Source organism: Saccopteryx leptura, chromosome 2 (genome assembly GCF_036850995.1).
Source record: "Saccopteryx leptura isolate mSacLep1 chromosome 2, mSacLep1_pri_phased_curated, whole genome shotgun sequence".
In the NCBI taxonomy this organism is placed as follows: domain Eukaryota; kingdom Metazoa; phylum Chordata; class Mammalia; order Chiroptera; family Emballonuridae; genus Saccopteryx; species Saccopteryx leptura.
Genome location: NC_089504.1, coordinates 338,812,601 through 338,826,571, shown reverse-complemented (window position 1 = coordinate 338,826,571; position 13,971 = coordinate 338,812,601). Strand labels below are relative to the sequence as shown.

Here is a 13,971-nt window from a genome sequence, read left to right as displayed (position 1 = left end):
AGGGTGTCCTTTCTAAATGGCTCAGCATTGTTGGCTAAAAGAGCCACACCCAGGAAACAGAAACTCCTACATCATAGGTGGAAGTATAAATGGCAGCAACCTCTTTGGAGAATTTGACAATAATTCCTAAGTTTAAATTATACTTATTCTTTGAACCAGCAACTTGAATTCTACAAATCTGTTCTACACATATACATACACATTTGCACAAAGAAATATATACCATTATATTTATAATTGCATTGTTCGTAGTAACAAAACAATGGTTGCAGCCTAACTGTCCATCCAGTAAGGATTGATTATATTATTGTGTGTTTACCGTAAAATTAAATACCATGCAGGCATAAAAAAATGAGGCTCTTCTCTATTTATTTATATGAGCCTATCTCAGGATATCTATTTTAATTAGAGAAAAAAGTCATTTATGTAACAAACTATATGTCTGCATATGTGTATGTATGAATAAACTATTTCTAGAAGAAGCCACAGGAAACTGATGAGGGAAGATGAAACACTTGTCTCCATTTATGTCGTTTAAAACTATCACTAGGTCTGTATTGCCTATTCAAAATTAATAAAAATTTAAACCTATACAAGAACCTTGGGAATTGGATTTTTATTAACAACTTTTAATTTTGATATACTGTAATTTCAAATTTACAGGAAAGAAAAGGCAAGAATACCACTGGAAACTACCTTGGAGCATGCCTTGCATTTCATTATGTCTCTGATTTCTTATCATCTGGACTGTTGTTATACAGCCATTCTGTTGTCTGGACTGCAAAAGTTTCAGTTATTTCGTAGAAATGTCCCTCAATTTAGGTTTGTCTTGTGTTTCCTCCTGATTAGATTCGGGCGGTGTGTGTTCTTATGCGTTAAGTGTTGTTATGTTTTGTGTTTGTGGATGTCCTCGGCTCCCCCTCAGGGCACACACAGAAGCTTTCTGGCCACTTAGGGGCATTTGAGTGGGGAATCTGAAACCCTAAGCTCCTCCTTTACATTCACCACTTTGTCCAGCAACATTAGCAGCTATCAGGCAACCTCATATATCTGTGAGTTTTCCAAAAATGTTCTAATGTGTCATACACACAGTCATCCAACTCCTTGCTTCTGACAAGAGGTCAGCTAGGAGTATCCGGTGCAGATATTTCACATTCCTCTGTTCCAGAGCACACTATGGGCTGTAAGTACTCTCTTGACTACTGGAAATAGAGTCCTGACTTTTGTTTTGTTTTTTAAAAGATTTTATTTATTGATTTTAGACAGAGGAGAGAGGGAGAGAGAAAGGCAGGAGGGAGGAATGGGAAGCATCAAATCATAGTTGATTCTCCAACGTGCCTTGCCCGAGCAAGCCTGGAGTTTCAAAGCAGAGACCTCAGCATTCCAGGTCAGTGCTTTATCCACTGTGCCACCGCAGGTCGGGCAGTTTTGCATATCAGGACAGAGCTCTAACCAGCTGAGCTATCCAGCCAGGGCAGAAGTTGTTGATTTTAATAACTGTCTCAGAATTCCTGTATAAAAGATTGTTGATGTCCAAAGGCATTTTTACATTTTCTCTGTTGCTACTCAATTAATTCAAAAGCTTTTTAGAACCTTTCTGTTTCATTTATAAGCCAGTGGAAAACATCTGGCTCATTGAAGAAATATTTTTGAACTTCTTAAAAGCAATTCAGTTTTTAAAAATCAATTGCTGCTAAGCTATTTTAACTATCTGAGAGTTCTAAAGAAAATATTTGAAGAGAGCCAACGCTGTAATACTGGTGTGGAGATGCGGGAATTGAGAATGGCTTCCTAGAGGAGTGATTTGGACTTTGGAAGGAGCGAGCGAGAACCTGCCATACCTACGGAGGAAGAAGAGACCGGGTGGGGAAAGGGTGTGTTAGGCAGTGAGCCCTGTGAGCAAACCGTAACGTCATGGTGCTCTTGGGAACTGTAAATAGCCCATTAATGTGGAGATCAGAGTGACAGAGAAAGAGAGAAGGGGAGGATTCATGGGTGGAAGTGTTGATGGACAGTGTTAGGACAATCAAGTGAGGAGAACCGGGAGGCCAGAATGCAGAAGACCTTGTGCTCTACCTCGGAATTTGTGTGCTATTCTTTAGGGGTCCTCACTGCAAGGGGTGTGTTGTGGTATTCTTTGCCACCACAATACATGCTTGTATTATCTTACCCAGGGGTAGTCAACCTTTTTATACCTACCGCCCACTTTTGTATCTCTGTTAGTAGTAAGATTTTCTAACCGTCCACCAGTTCCACAGTAATGGCAATTTATAAAGTAGGGTAGTAACTTTACTTTATAAAATTTATAAAGCAGAGTTACAGCAAGTTAAAGCATATAATAATAATTACTTACCAAGTACTTTATGTCAGATTTTCACTAAGTTTGGCAGAATAAATCTTTATAAAACAACTTACCATAGTTAAATCTATCTTTTTATTTATACTTTTGTTACTCTGCTACTGCCCGCCATGAAAGCTGGAACTCCCACTAGTGGGCGGTAGGGGCCAGGTTGACTACCACTGATCTTATCTATCATACTATATTGTTATTTTTTATTTACAGTACACCTCTGTTCTTGTGCTTTTTATTAATTCCCAGAGTCAGGCCCAGTGTCTAAAGTAGCTGTTGAAGAAATATTTGAAGAATACATCCTAAACATTTTTTCACAAAAGGTCAGCACACTGAGGTCAAGGTTGTAGAAATTCCTTCCTTGATCTCTTGTAAGAGAAGGTATTGTCCCATTTGTCATCAGCAGTTTCTCCTGGAGGCAAACCAAGCAGGTGACCACATTACCTCAGTGCTGACATCATACCCTAAGGCTTTCCAAAGCAAATTATTAAAAATCTTGGATCCCTCTTCACATGTATACTGGCACCATCTAGTGGTGATATTAAGCCTTACCGAATTAAAACTTCACCTTTGATAACCAAACATAGTTTTAACTAATATAAGCTTCTAATATTTTGTAAATTGCTGAGCATTGTATTTAATACCATATTTGGTTGAACCGTTGCCACTCTCTCCAAGTTAATAATTATGCGTTTGATAATGTTATTCATGTATTTTAATTGTGTCTTACCAACATGATGCCTAGAACTTTTGATCAACAAAATATTCTATTTGAAATAAAATGGAATTTTCAGGAAAAAATGCAGGATTAGACAGACCTGGAATTTTAGAACAACATTCTAGTCTCATATGTTATTTGTTGTTGCCTCTTAGTCACCAAGTTCCAGACTCATGAGGTAATTTTTTTTCTAATATCCTTCTCCTTTTCTTTCTTCTTTTTTCTTCTTCTTCCCTTTTTTTTCTTCTGTTTAGATAGTGTTTTTGAAAACTAAACAATTCTGTCCTTTTCATTCTTATCCTTGAAGACAGCTATTACATGTGTCATGGAGATTTGAAGGTTAAGCTAGAAAGGTTTGGGTAGTGAACCTTAGCTTTTTATTACTTTTGTGTGTCTGTGAACACGAGTTGTGTAGACATTTTGCTTGTTACTAGCTGCTCATTGGTAGACAGATGAGTCAGGGAAGCATATTATGATCATTGAATTAATTGTGTGTAGGGATTGCTGTAATTTAAGTAGCAATGCTAATAAAATAAAAGCATTTATTAAAAATCTCCTTCCTGCAGAACATAATTGGAAACATAAAATTAATTGCCTTTAAAAAAAAAGAAGAAGTGCTTACACAATGCCAGGGGGAGAGAGGGGTATAATTATCGCCACCTCACAGGTGAAGGAGCTGGAGCACATGGAGGTTAAGCTTTCACAAGGGTTTGTTGCTATTAAGTTTGCAATGTGAGCATCCAGACTCACGTCCAGAGCCAGTGCTTTTAGCTGCCAGATACACTTGCTGTCTAACGATAGGAGAGTGAACAGGGAAACCACCCCAGAAACATGCCCGGAAAACCTTAAAGTGGTTGCTAACTGCTGTTTAAATATATACTAACCACTTGATAAACATCTTGGTTTTAATTTATTGTTGACATTATCAACATCTGTTTGTTTCCAGTCCTAATTATAGCCACAGCCTTCATTCCGGTGTGAAGGAAGTTGAAGGTTCTTTTCTGCCTTATGTTTCCAAATGTCTAGTTATTTCCCTGCCGCACTGGCCCCACAAGAGCGCTTAGAGACACGGCTGCAGTTCATGTCAGCATTTTGCCCATCCTGACACTCCATTCAGCTCTCTGAAGTGACCTGGTTGTCTCTCTCTGGCTCTCAGCAGGTGGCAACCACTTGTACCTTTGGGTGTTGGCCTAGGTCTGGTTCATGTATGCTTCTATGTGTAAGTTAATGTGTAAGTAGTGAATATATATGGATTTTTTTAATCAAAGATGTTTTCTTTGTAAATATGGGCATATAATTTTGTGCAGTTGTAGTTCTATCACATACGCTGGGTGTTTGCTTTTCAATTCATTTTTTCTTTGTTCCTAAGGCTTCCTTCCAACTGTCCACATGGCCTTCCTCCTCCTCACTCATACATAAAACAGCAGATAGTCTTCCATATTTTCTCATGCTTATGTAATCATTCATAAAATATCTGTGTATAGTTATATATACTAATCGTATATGAGGTAGCTTTTTAGTCTTTTGTAGTAAAAAAGGTGAGATATTATAAATTTTTTAAAAATTGTCCACTGATTTGAGAGAAAGAGAGAGAGAGAGAAGTATCAACTCTTTTCACTTAGTTGTACACTCATTGGTTGCTTCACATATGTGTCCTGATCAGGGGTTGAACCCACGACCTCAGCACAACAGAATAATGCTAAATCCACTGAGCAACCCATCTGGGGCTATTATAAATACTTTAAAAAATACATATACCTTGCAACCAGCTGTTCCATTCTTGGAAATCTAACCCACAGAAATGAAAGCACTGATTTGTAAGATTATGTCAAGAGTATTTTCTACAGTATTACTCAAAATAGCAGGAAGGAAGGAGGATGGTTAAATAAATAATGATGTATCTATACCATGGAACTTTAGGCAGTCATTTAAAAAATGAGTTTGGCCCTGGCTAGTTTGCTCAGTGGTATAGCATTGTCCTGGTGTGTGGATATCCTGGATTTGATTCCTGGTCAGGGCACACAGAAGTACCCATCTGCTTCTTCACCCCTCACCTCCCCCCCTTCTCTTCCTTTCCCATAGCCATGGCTTGTTTGGTTTGAGTGCATTGCTCTGGGCACTGAGAATGGCTCCGTGGAGCCTCTGCCTCAGGCGCTAAAAATAGCTTGGTTGCAAGCATGGCCCCAGATGGACAGAGCATTGGCCCCAGATGGAGGTTGCTGGGTGGATCCCGGTCAGGACACATGTGGAAATCTGTCTCTCTAACTCCCTTTTTCTCACTTGGAAAAGAAGAAAAAAACATTGAATTTGACTTGGGACAAAGTGTCTCCTCTGTCACCTCTTTTATGGATTTTACTGTTTTATTCCTTTGCGGACATTTTAGTGGAGTTTGGACCTTTTTCTATATGGTTGAAAATCTGGCTAAGCAGATTCAAAACCTATTTTACCGTCTGTTTCTTCCTAGAGCTCGTAAGTTGTCTTCAACTATTGCCCCCCTTCTTATCCTTCTATACTTTGAAACTAGGACATCTCCAGTCTCCAAAAAATCACATTCTTTCTTCTTTCTTGACTTTGAGCCCCTACTGGCCCTTTCCCAGCAGCAGCAGCAGCAGCAGCAGCGTTGCAGCTCAGCCCCAGACGTTGTCTCTAAAAGTAAACTCAGAACCAATGAAATGTCAGTTCAGAAGTTGTTCCTGTAACATTTAGACTTTCTTGGAGATGAGAGACTTCTAGAGAAGAAAGAGCATTTCTAGATAACCACAGCTACCTTTTTCTTCTCTGTTCCTGCTGTTCAGATTTGAAAAGGGACGCATCTACACCTTCATTGGAGAAGTCGTCGTCTCCGTGAATCCTTACAAGTCGCTGAACATCTATGGGAGAGAGACAATTGAGCAGTATAAAGGCCGTGAGCTGTACGAGAGGCCGCCTCACCTCTTTGCGATCGCTGATGCTGCCTACAAGGCTATGAAGAGGCGATCAAAAGACACTTGTATTGTGATATCAGGTATTTGGAGCGGGGGTGGGGGGTGGCCTGTACTTCCAAGGTCACAATGTATTTAACTTATTAGGTACTCAAGGATCCAGATGTTTGATTAGATCTATATTGAAGTTAGAAACTTACACAATTTTTAGAAGACAGAAACGTGATGAACATTAAATACTAAGTTATTTTATATCATTTCTGACCACCCTTTAGTCTTGTTCCTTTACAAATACATGTTACATGGACTTCTAGTTAATTTTGTAGACTAAGCTGACATGGAAATTCCATCTCAAATACATAAAAATACTGGATAAATTGTAACAAAAATTATTTTAAACAATGACAGAATGAAACTAAGAAAATGAAATCCTGAGGGACCAAAAACCAAGAGCAAACTCCAAGTCAGATTGGTGAACGGGAACTGGCGTTGAGAGCTTACTGGCCTGGGGGCCAGAAGTAGGGTTGCAGAGCTGGGGGCGCCTGATGAAGAGGGAGATAGACTCTAAATAAAGTTGATCTCTTCAAGGAATCTTGTGTAGGAAAATGGGGACAGGAATTATAGCTGCCCACTGACCCAGAATCGCCTCCCCCAAACTGTGGGAGTCCCCAAACTTTGGTGCTGATAACACCTCGCATGTTGCATTAGTGGCTTTATATTCTTAAAAACATTTTTATGATCTTCATCCCATTTTGGTTATCAAAACAACTTGGGTCAGAAGAGTTATGTCACTTAGTGTTGAGAATTAGAGAATTACATAGCCTAGGACAACATTTTGTGAAAATAAATTATGTTAAGCAATATTGCCTAATTGTAAAAAGGGGGAAAAAAGCAAACAATGAGTAAATGCAAAAAGACCCTTCCCTTTGAATACTTGTCCTTCCCCAAATTCTAGAAGTAACAGCAGTGACCAATTAGAGTGGTTATCCTCTTATACATTTTCTCTGTGTGTACAAATACATATAGCCACACATGCATATGTAATTATATTATAAATGCATAATTATGGAATTATGTCATAGCTGCTATTACATAACTTGTTTTTTTCTTTTAACAATATATAATGGACATCTTTTCAGTAGAGCACTATAGAAGTAGGACATTCTCTAACAATTGGGTAGTATTCTATTGAATCATTGAATCATTATTTACCCAGTTCTCTGCTGGTAGACATATTATTTTCAGATTTTAATCTACAGAAAGAATTTTAAAACTCTCAATGGTTATTATTATTTTATTATTTCCATGGTATAAATTTCTATAAGTAGAGTTTTTGGATCAGAAGGCATAAGCATTTAAAAAATAGGGTAGTAATTCCAAATTGATCTCCTCTCCCCTCTTTTACCAGTTTTCATGCTTTTTCTGTGACACCATGTGTATGAAGCTTACTGCTTGGTTTTTGTTTTTTTTTACCAAAATTGCTCTAATTTTCATTTTCTGAAAGAATTATTTTGTCCCCATTAAGACAAAAAGAAATATTGCTATAGAAAGTAAGGGTGTATTAATTGAGCTGTGGCTATTGTTTGAATCCCTAACTTCTTTTCTGCTCGACTGAAGAGTCATTGTGAAGTACTAAGACTTCAGTTAGTCTAAGGAATTACCTTATCGTAATTTATCTCTTGATATTTTTCTATTTGTCATTTTACTTCTCCAATGGTTTCATTTTTTTCAACATGTTCTGATCTTTTGGAAGAACCAATATTGCATCACAACAGGATGAAGTAACTCAGAAAAAACAAACTTTGGAACATAGGGATTTTAAATAAATAACTAACACCACCATTTTAAATTACTTCATTAAAAATCAACTTACTCCTGGTTTGAGTTGTAATGCTAAGCCTTGCATGATTTTCCCTTAGGGGAAAGTGGAGCTGGTAAAACCGAAGCCAGCAAGTACATCATGCAGTACATTGCAGCCATCACCAACCCCAGCCAGAGAGCCGAAATTGAAAGGTAAGGGCGGCCCCAAAATGGGAGAAGATTCTCGTGAGAGCTTCCTTTTTTTTTTTTAAGGTGAGAGGAGGAAGACAGGCAGACTCTTACATGTGCCCCAACGGGGATCCACCTGGCAACCCTGTCTGGATCCGATGCTTGAGTACTGAGCTATTTTTAGCACCTGAGGCTGTGTTTCCCATTGAGCCATCCTCAGCACCTATGGCCATGCTCAAATGGATTGAGCCACTGGCTGCAGGAGGGGAAGAGGGAGAGAAGGGGGAGAGAAGGAAGGGGAGAAGCAGATGGCCACTTCTCCTTTGTGCCCTGAGTGGGAATTGACCTGGACGTCCACACACCAGGCTGACACTCTATCCACTGAGCTACCAGCCAGGGCTGAGTTTCACTTTTTATACGTAATTGACTAGACCTAAACTCTGATATGTATAGGCCATATATTGACAATTAACTACCTGATTCTCTGATTGCATGCTGTCTCTACTTTTATTTCTATCACGCTATTGCTATATTTGTTTTAATGGGGGGGGGGAAGCCAACTACTATAGTAAGCTTCACATAAAGATAAAACAAAATAAAATTATTCTGAAACAGATGAAAGTGTCCCCTTTCTAGATTCTCACTGCTTTCTTAAATGTTGTTTGTGGTCAGCAAAAACGTTATAATTCACACTGGTGGGTTTTATGGTGCAAATGTTCACAGATTCCTTGCTCTTTTTATTTCTATCTTTTTTGAAACTATGCTCTGAGGAGCCCTAGGTTCCCGAGAGTGAAGGGGGCTCTGGGAGGCAGATCCATGCCATCCTGATTACAACTAGAATTCTTGGTATTAGAAGTCCTAAGGATGATTCATTTTCTGAAAGGGTTTCAGCCACATCAGGCTGCCACTCACAGAGGAGGAATAAAGTTCGTGTACCCTGTCCAGGGCTCAGCATGTAGCACAGTGTCTGGCACATAGTATTTGTTTAATAAATGTGGAAGGAATGAATACATGGATTTTTTTTAAAAAAGAATGAAATGGTGGCTATAAAGCAACATGACTTGTGTGGTGCGGACTTTTTGAAGAGAAAGAAGGATTTTTCTGAGTCGCTGTTTTGAAGCTCAGTTTGTAGTCACTGAAGAATGACTCCATATACACACCTTGGTCTTCGTTTCAAGGCTGGAAAGAAAGGGTGCTGGGCTGATGACAGAGAAGAGGATTTAAACTATTCAGTGTGGGCTTTCTTCTCTTCTTCCTAATTGGGCTGCATGGTCAGGTCAGAAGAGGTATTTTTGTCCATTGTGACACATTTTTCACTTCTCATTCTGACTTTGCAGTCTAATAAGACAAAAATATGAGTAAGTTTTTTTTTTTTTATTTCCCAAAGAGGTCAGGAGAACAACTGGCTAAAAACAAAATTAATTTTACTTTAAACCCAGTATGTATAGTGGAATAAGGCATATGAGCATTAACCCGTCTGTATAAGCATATTTTACCATAGTTTCCTTTGTGTGCTGTAAGCAAGCAGCTTTCCCCCACATGTTAGTTGTTAAAATTTTTTCTAACTATTTGAGAGAGAGAGAGAGAGAGGAAGGGGAGGTGGGCAGGAAGAGAGAGAGAGAGAGAGAGAGAGAGAGAGAGAGAAGCATCAACTCGTGTTCCACTGAGTGGTTTCATTTAGTTGTGCACTCATTGGTTGCTTCTCGTATGTGCTGATGCCGACTAGGGATCAAACGTGCAAGCTCGGGTGTGCTGGGATGACTCTCTATCCATTGAGCAACCCGGCCAGGGCCATCTTTCCCCCCACATTTTAGAAGTATACTTTCATTTTAAGAGGAGGAGGTAAGGTTGTAGGGTCACTTACAGTAACAGTAGAAGGAACAGCGGATCTGCTGCATCAGGTTATTTCCATGGCCAGAGTTACTTCCGCAGGGAGGTGCAATGAGAGGGATTCTGTCAGTGAAATAAAAACAAAGACAGAGGGAATAGGACGGAATGAACATATATCCCTTGGGAGAGACTGCTCTATGGAAGGTTAGCAGTCGTTAAATAAAGAATGAATTAACTGATACAAAAGAGAGATTCTGTATAGCTTCAAACAAAATGATGAGCAATTTCTTTTTTTTTTTTTTTGTATTTATTTATTTTTTTTGTATTTTTCCGAAGCCAGAAACAGGGAGGCAGTCAGACTCCCGCATGCGTCCGACCGGGATCCACCCGGCACGCCCACCAGGGGGCGATGCTCTGCCCATCCTGGGCGTCGCTCTGTTGCGACCAGACCCAGAGAGGCTCTGTTGCAACCAGAGCCACTCCAGCCCCTGAGGCAGAGGCCACAGAGCCATCCTCAGTGCCCAGGCAAACTTTGCTCCAATGGAGCCTCGACTGCGGGAGGGGAAGAGAGAGACAGGAAGGAGAGGGGGAGGGGTGAAGAAGCAGATGAGCGCCTCTCCTGTGTGCCCTGGCCGGGAATTGAACCCGGGACTCCCGCACGCCAGGCTGACGCTCTACCACTGAGCCAACTGGCCAGGGCCAGATGAGCAATTTCTAAACCAGAGGTCGGGAACCTATGACTTGCGAGCCAGAAGTGTCTCTTTTGATGGCTGCATCTGGCTTGCAGACAAATCTTTAATAAAAAACAAATAATAATATTAAAAATATAAAACATTCTCATGTATTACAATCCATTCATTTCCTACCGCTCATGTTCATGGTTGTGGGTGGCTGGAGCCAATCACAGCTGTTCTCCGGGACAACACCAAATTTTTATTGGATAATGCGTAAGGTATACAGGTCGTTGTATGGCTCTCACGGACTTAACATTTTAAAATATGTGGCGTTCATGGCTCTCTCAGCCAAAAAGATTCCCGACCCCTGTTCTAAACTAATAAGGACCACATTGATGACCTCTGAATGCAGTCAGTTTCACAGTTCCAGGCTTTATAAGCAAGTACTTGTATAATTTTCTGTTTGACCCAGTCTTTTCAGAATTTATTGTTTTATAATTTCTCTTTATAGAAATAAAACTTGTTCATTTAAAAGAAAACCTAAAAATTACAGTATTCTGTGGAAGGTGAATATTCCCTAAAACCCACCCCACCTATCCCATCAACCTAGGAACTACAGTGAATCGTGCTGTTCCCTCCAGATTTTTAAGCATTTATTTACTAATGCCTGTGCCTGAGCGCACACACAAAGACCTTACAATACGTGTTATTTTGCAACTTAATTTCTCACTCAGTGTATTCTGGACTTCTTTCTGTATCAGTACATGTTATACTGGAAACAAAAATTATTTTTATTCATCCCTGTTGGTGGATATTTAGGATGTGTGAGCGTGTACAGCAACCAGTGCTGCAGTGAGCATCTTTGTATAAATATTTCCATGTACAGTGTGTTCGTAAAGTCATGGTGCACTTTTGACCGGTCACAGGAAAGCAACAAAAGACGATAGAAATGTGAAATCTGCACCAAATAAAAGGAAAACTCCCAGTTTCATACCTATTCAGTGCAGTTCGATGTGGGCTCACGCACAGATTTTTTAGGGCTCCTTAGGTAGCTGTCCCATATAACCTCTACAGACTCGTCACTGACTGATGGCCTACCAGAACGGGGTTTCTCCACCAAACTGCTGGTTTCCTTCAACTGCTTATCCCACCGAGTAATGTTATTCCTATGTGGTGGTGCTTTGTTATAAATGCACCGATATTCACATTGCACTTTGGTCACGGATTTGAATTTAGCAAGCCACAGAACACACTGAACTTTCCTCTGTACCATCCACATCTCGACTGGCATGGCCGTGGGCTGCTCCGCTGTATACATGGTGTTACGTCATCATCTGCACATGTGCACATGCTGCCACATCATCCTACAGAAACTGGGAGGGTTTTCCTTTTATTTGGTGCAGATTTCACATTTCTATCTTCTTTTGTTGCTTTCCTGTGACCGGTCAAAAGTGCATCATGACTTTACGGACACACTGTATTTTAACGGAATCTAGTTTTTCTTTTTAAGGTCCAGCCTTTAAAACGTTTTATAATGACTTTCATTTGTCTGTGTTCAAGAGTGAAGAATATGCTACTTAAGTCCAACTGTGTCTTGGAAGCGTTTGGAAATGCCAAAACCAACCGTAATGACAACTCAAGCAGGTTTGGGAAATACATGGATATCAACTTTGATTTCAAGGGGGACCCTATTGGTGGACATATCAGTAACTACTTATTGGAGAAGGTAAAATGTACTTGATTTCCCAGAGTAATGTTTACAAGTGCTGAATTTTTCTTTTACAAATCCAATTATAGAATTTCTTTAATTGCTTCAAAGTTGTTTTTCATCCTATTCTCCCTTTTGTGTTCTTTTATTAGTACTTGCAATATCAAGTTGAAAAAAGTTATAGGCTTTGTAAATATTTAGGTATGTATGTGGGAAGGGGTGGGAGTGATCTGTGAATGTGTGCAGACTTCTGGGTAAATTTTAACCAAACACCAATCTAGAACTTCTCTCCTTTTTAAAAACACTTCTCTCCTTTTAAAAAAAAAATGCATTTTATTGACTTAAAGAGAGAGAGAGAAACATCGATTTGTTCTACCTGTTATACACTCATTGGTTGATTCTTATATGTGTCCTGACTGGGGATTGAACCCATATCCTTGGCATATTGGGATTATGCTCCAAGCAACTGAGCTACCTGGCCATGGCCCAGTTCTACCCTTTTTACGCATTACCACTGCCCATATGTTTTAGGGTTTTGGTTTGTTTTTAATGCATCATAAAAGAGCCATCATATTTATTCCCTCATGTAACACTCTTTTCAAACAGTCATGCCCATCAGACTTTTTAAAATTGAGATATAATTGACATATAACATTGTGTAAGTTTCAGCTATATGGCATATTGATTTGAGACTTCCATGTGTGTTTTTATTTTAATTAACTTGAAATGTCATTTTCTTCTAGATTCTATTTGTAGCATCTGTTATGGCAATGTAATGTAGCATAACCTATTTTTGTTTGTTAAATGCAAGTCAGACTATTAAGAAGTTAAAGTGTTTCTATCAGAGTGAGTTGAAAAAGGACTGGAACTGCTAGGTATTATAAATGTTTTTTTCTAAATGTTTCCTGGCTTCCCTTTATGTGCATATTCAACCAAGGGAATCCCTGTGAATGAACATACATTTTCATAATAGCCATCTCTTAAAAGCAGTCTTTTGGGAGCCACCTTAGGCAGGGTTCTCTCTAGACTGATCTTGCTCAACTGACTTTATTACAAGGTATTGCTCTGACATTCCAGCAGACCCTGGGAAAGGGAATGTTGAGACTGTTCATCCGTAATGGTCCTTCCTTTTCTCCCCATTTCTAATTTGTTCCTCCCTTTAAAAAAAAAAGTCCATCTTTAGGGTCAAGGTTAGAAATATCAAAATAGCTTTATTTTCAAAAAGTTTTGGAAACTCTATTATAAACAGTAAAAAAATAATTATTCAAAAAATTGCACAGAAAACCACATAAATGAGACTTTGTTTTAGATGGGTATTGTCCGTGGGACCTTTAGGATATTTAAATGTGCTTTTGGCCTGACCAGGCGGTGGCGCAGTCGATAGAGCATCGGACTGGGATGCCAAGGACCCAGGTTCGAGACCCCAAGGTCTCCAGCTTGAGCACAGGCTCATCTGGTTTGAACAAAGCTTGGACCCAAGGTCGCTGGTTTGAGCAAGGGGTTACTCAGTCTGCTGAAGGCCAGTGGTCAAGGCACATATGAGAAAGCAATCAATGAGCAACTGAGGTGTCGCAACGAACGGCTAATGATTGATGCTTCTCATCTCTCTCCGTTCCTGTCTGTCTGTCCCTATCTATCCCTCTCTCTCTGTCTCTGTAAAAAAAATAAAAAAATAAAAAAAATAATAATAATAATAAAACAAATTGTTTAAAAAAAATGCGCTTTTGGTGCGGACTCCCTGAGAAAGTGGCTTCTGTTTTGTTTTAGGGATACCTTCGCTG

At 39.4% G+C, this 13,971-nt stretch overlaps 1 protein-coding gene across 3 annotated transcripts in view; it reads left to right on the top strand.

Annotated features, from left to right (window-relative positions):
• MYO1D (myosin ID) overlaps nt 1–13,971 on the top strand; it is a 372,921-nt gene that overhangs the window by 92,773 nt on the left and 266,177 nt on the right. For all 3 annotated transcript variants that reach the window (XM_066363819.1, XM_066363820.1, XM_066363821.1), the window contains 3 exons: nt 5,864–6,072; nt 7,909–8,002; nt 12,043–12,208. In XM_066363819.1, coding sequence (XP_066219916.1) covers nt 5,864–6,072; nt 7,909–8,002; nt 12,043–12,208 — 469 coding nt within the window. The remainder of the gene's footprint in view (nt 1–5,863; nt 6,073–7,908; nt 8,003–12,042; nt 12,209–13,971) is intronic.